This window comes from Egretta garzetta, unplaced genomic scaffold, assembly GCF_000687185.1.
Source record: "Egretta garzetta isolate BGI_Z169 unplaced genomic scaffold, ASM68718v1 scaffold75, whole genome shotgun sequence".
NCBI classification, from domain to species: domain Eukaryota; kingdom Metazoa; phylum Chordata; class Aves; order Pelecaniformes; family Ardeidae; genus Egretta; species Egretta garzetta.
In genome coordinates this window covers 1,014,104-1,016,922 of record NW_009259589.1, presented here as the reverse complement: position 1 = coordinate 1,016,922, position 2,819 = coordinate 1,014,104, and the positions used below count along the sequence as shown (strand labels likewise).

At 58.3% G+C, this 2,819-nt stretch overlaps 1 protein-coding gene across 1 annotated transcript in view; it reads right to left on the bottom strand.

The window, feature by feature from the left end:
* The window catches only part of CUNH1orf210 (chromosome unknown C1orf210 homolog), a 3,390-nt gene extending 812 nt beyond the window's left edge, over positions 1-2,578 (bottom strand). The window contains exons 1-5 of the mRNA XM_035893550.1: positions 2,570-2,578; positions 1,462-1,969; positions 649-795; positions 441-545; positions 22-195 (exon numbers count right to left, since the gene is read on the bottom strand). Coding sequence (XP_035749443.1) covers positions 22-195; positions 441-545; positions 649-795; positions 1,462-1,969; positions 2,570-2,578 — 943 coding nt within the window. The remainder of the gene's footprint in view (positions 1-21; positions 196-440; positions 546-648; positions 796-1,461; positions 1,970-2,569) is intronic.
* Between the last annotated feature and the right edge of the window lie 241 nt (positions 2,579-2,819).

Sequence of the window (2,819 nt, the reverse complement as noted above, 5' to 3'; positions counted from 1 at the left end):
TGTGTCCTCCCAGGGGCCTGCCTCCGATCGAGTTGGTTTCGGGCAGCGGCCGGTGGCGGTAGCTGGCAAAGTTCTTGTGGAAGAGCTTGCACTTGGCAGCCAGTGCGATCAGGATGGAGATGCCGATTGCTGTCACCAGGAAGCCCACCAGGTACGGCCAGCTCCTTCCCCCCTTCCCGGAGGGTGGTGTGGTGGCTGCGGCGCAGGAAAGGCACATCAGGGCATGGCACATCAGCCTGCGGCATACCCGGCGCTCCTCAGCAGCCAGCCCCATGCATGCCTGCGGCGTGCCGCCAGCACTGGATTGCCTTCATTAGGAGCAATATAAATGCTCGTCACCAAGAGCTAGAGCACCGACACTGGGGGGGGAGCCTGCCGGGCAGCTGTCTGATACTGCTGCCCATCACTGTGGGTCTGTGTTCTGTGTGGCTCTGTGGCACCTGCTAACTTTTCTGTTGCAAAGCCAGCAAACACCTCCAGGTGGTGGCCACCCTTCCCACCAAGCCTCTGCACCAGCGGTGGCCAGGCAGCCTGGGCCCCTGGGCCTGCGGGGCAGAGCAGAGGGTGTCTGGCTGCGGTCCCCTCTGGGGTGACAGAAGGCAGGAGGCTGCTAGACCTTACAGACACCCCCATGGCTGTACAACTTACTGTTGCTGTTGGTCGCTGCGATCTGCTGCGTTGTGCTGATCCCCCGAGGAAATCGCTGCTTCATCCGACAGCCCAGGTCCTGGGAATCCAGAGCTGCAACCTCCCGGCCCCGCAGCCCCAGGGGTGATGCACAGGTCACCTGCACAGCTGGGAGACACACGGGCTAAGGTGGGATGGTCTTCACCCATCCCCTCCCCAGTTTAGAGAAGATGATCCCTGCTTGCCCCTGGGTTGATGGGATGCATCGCAAGGTGTTCCTAGCTCTGCCCTCCAGCCTCAACAGCCCTCAGCACATTGTAAGGCACAACCAAAGAAGAAAATTCCCTGACCAAGGAACTGTGCAAGTGTGTTACTGTGATTAGTGGGCTCCTTTTAACTCTTAATGCCAAATTCACGGATACTGATAGAAACCCCACTGTCGTGGAGCTGCTCTCACCTGGGAGCCAAGCTCAGAGGGTTGGAGCCTGATTTGGCTCCACAGGAGGAGCTGCCGAGTGCTCAGCAGCTCTTGAAAATGTGGTCACTCCACATAGACACATATAGGTGGATTTAGGGGCTGGAGTGTATGTGCAGCCCCTTTCCCAGAAGAGTGGCTAAATTATCCTGCTGTCATTCCTACAAATCTTTGGTATCACGTGTAACTGCAAGCAAGGAACAGACACATCACCTTTCGGTTCACTGTCCCTCAACAGGGTGGGAGATGTCCCTGGAGAGCCATCTCAGACCCTGCCCAGGAAAAGGATGGAGTGGGACCCCGCACCCAGGGTCCCTCCTGCCCGACGCCTCTGCTGCCACCCGCCCCCGGCCGCTCACCTTGCCTGCGCTGTAGCCACTGCTGCAGAGGCTGCGCCGTGCAGTCGCAGACCCAGGGGTTCCCTTCCAACCGGACCTGTGGGACTGCCTCCATCAGCTGCAGGCTCCAAGTGTCCACAGAGACCAACGCATTGTGCTGCAGGTCCAGGTGGAAAAGAGCCTTCAGCGGCAGGAAGAAAGGGACCTCAAGCTCTTGCAGACTGTTGTTTCTTAGGAGCAGAGTGTGCAAGTTTCCTAAGCCCTTGAAAGCATCCCTGTGAAGATAGGCGATGCTGCAGCTGCTCAGGTCCAGCAGGCGCAGTGCCCCAAGGTTGGAGAAGACCGCCGGGCTCAGAGCCGGCAGGGCATTGCTAGAGAGGTTGAGAGAGTGCAAGGAAGGGAAACTCATCAAAAGAGTCCCATGAGGGGGCACGACCAAGGAGTTGAAGGAGAGGTCCAAATTGGTGATGTTGCGTGGAAGGGAACTTGGAGCGTGCAGGAGGCTCTTCCCGTTGCAGTCGGCCCATCCCTGGGAAAAGAGCAGCTCTCTGAGATGGGCTGTCCATGCTGGGGAGGATTGCTGGAGCGAGACTCCCCAGAAGTTCAAATGCCTCATCTAATTACCCTCACAGAGTTTAAAAAAGCAAAGACACAAACAGGTGTAAAAACACATGAGCTGCCAGTTTGGTGTGGGCCGGGATGAGTGGAGAAGGATGAGCAGGACAACCCAGGACAGGCCAGGACTGAGAGCAGCCGACTGAAGAAGTAAAGGAGAAGCATGCAGAGCCAGGGGGGAAACTCAGACAGACCAGGTGGGTACAAAGGGACTGGGATGTCACCCTCCCATCCCCTCTCCTGGGGCAGTTGCCACCTGGATTCAGTTTGCAGAACACATTCCTCTTCCTCCCCCAGGTTCCCACCTCCAGCCCCTGGGGAGCTCTTTTGTGGGCATCCTCCCAGCTGGAGCAGAGGAGTGGGGTGAGACGCCTGCCCGCTGCGAGGGCAGGCAGGCAGGCAGCAGCAGCCAGCCAGGCTGCAGGGTGGTGGGCACCCATGTCAAAAGCTGCTCCCCGGGCCTGTGCAGGGTGTTGCACCCACGCCTCCAGCCCTCCCGTGTTTCTGAGGGTACACTGTGCATGGCAACGGCTTAGTGCAGGCTGGCTCTTCTATACTAGCAAACAAAACAGACCAAGGACCCTTTGCACTCCCAAAAAGCCAGCAGTGCATGCTAGATGGATCAATCAGCCCAAGTGGATGGATATTTCCTCCCCCTCCCCAAAACAGGGTGGCCAAATTCAATTTGGTTTGGGGGAGCAATCCCCGTCATGTGTTACTCCTGCCTGGGCTTTATGTGCGAGCGGGCCAGCTGCCCAAACTGA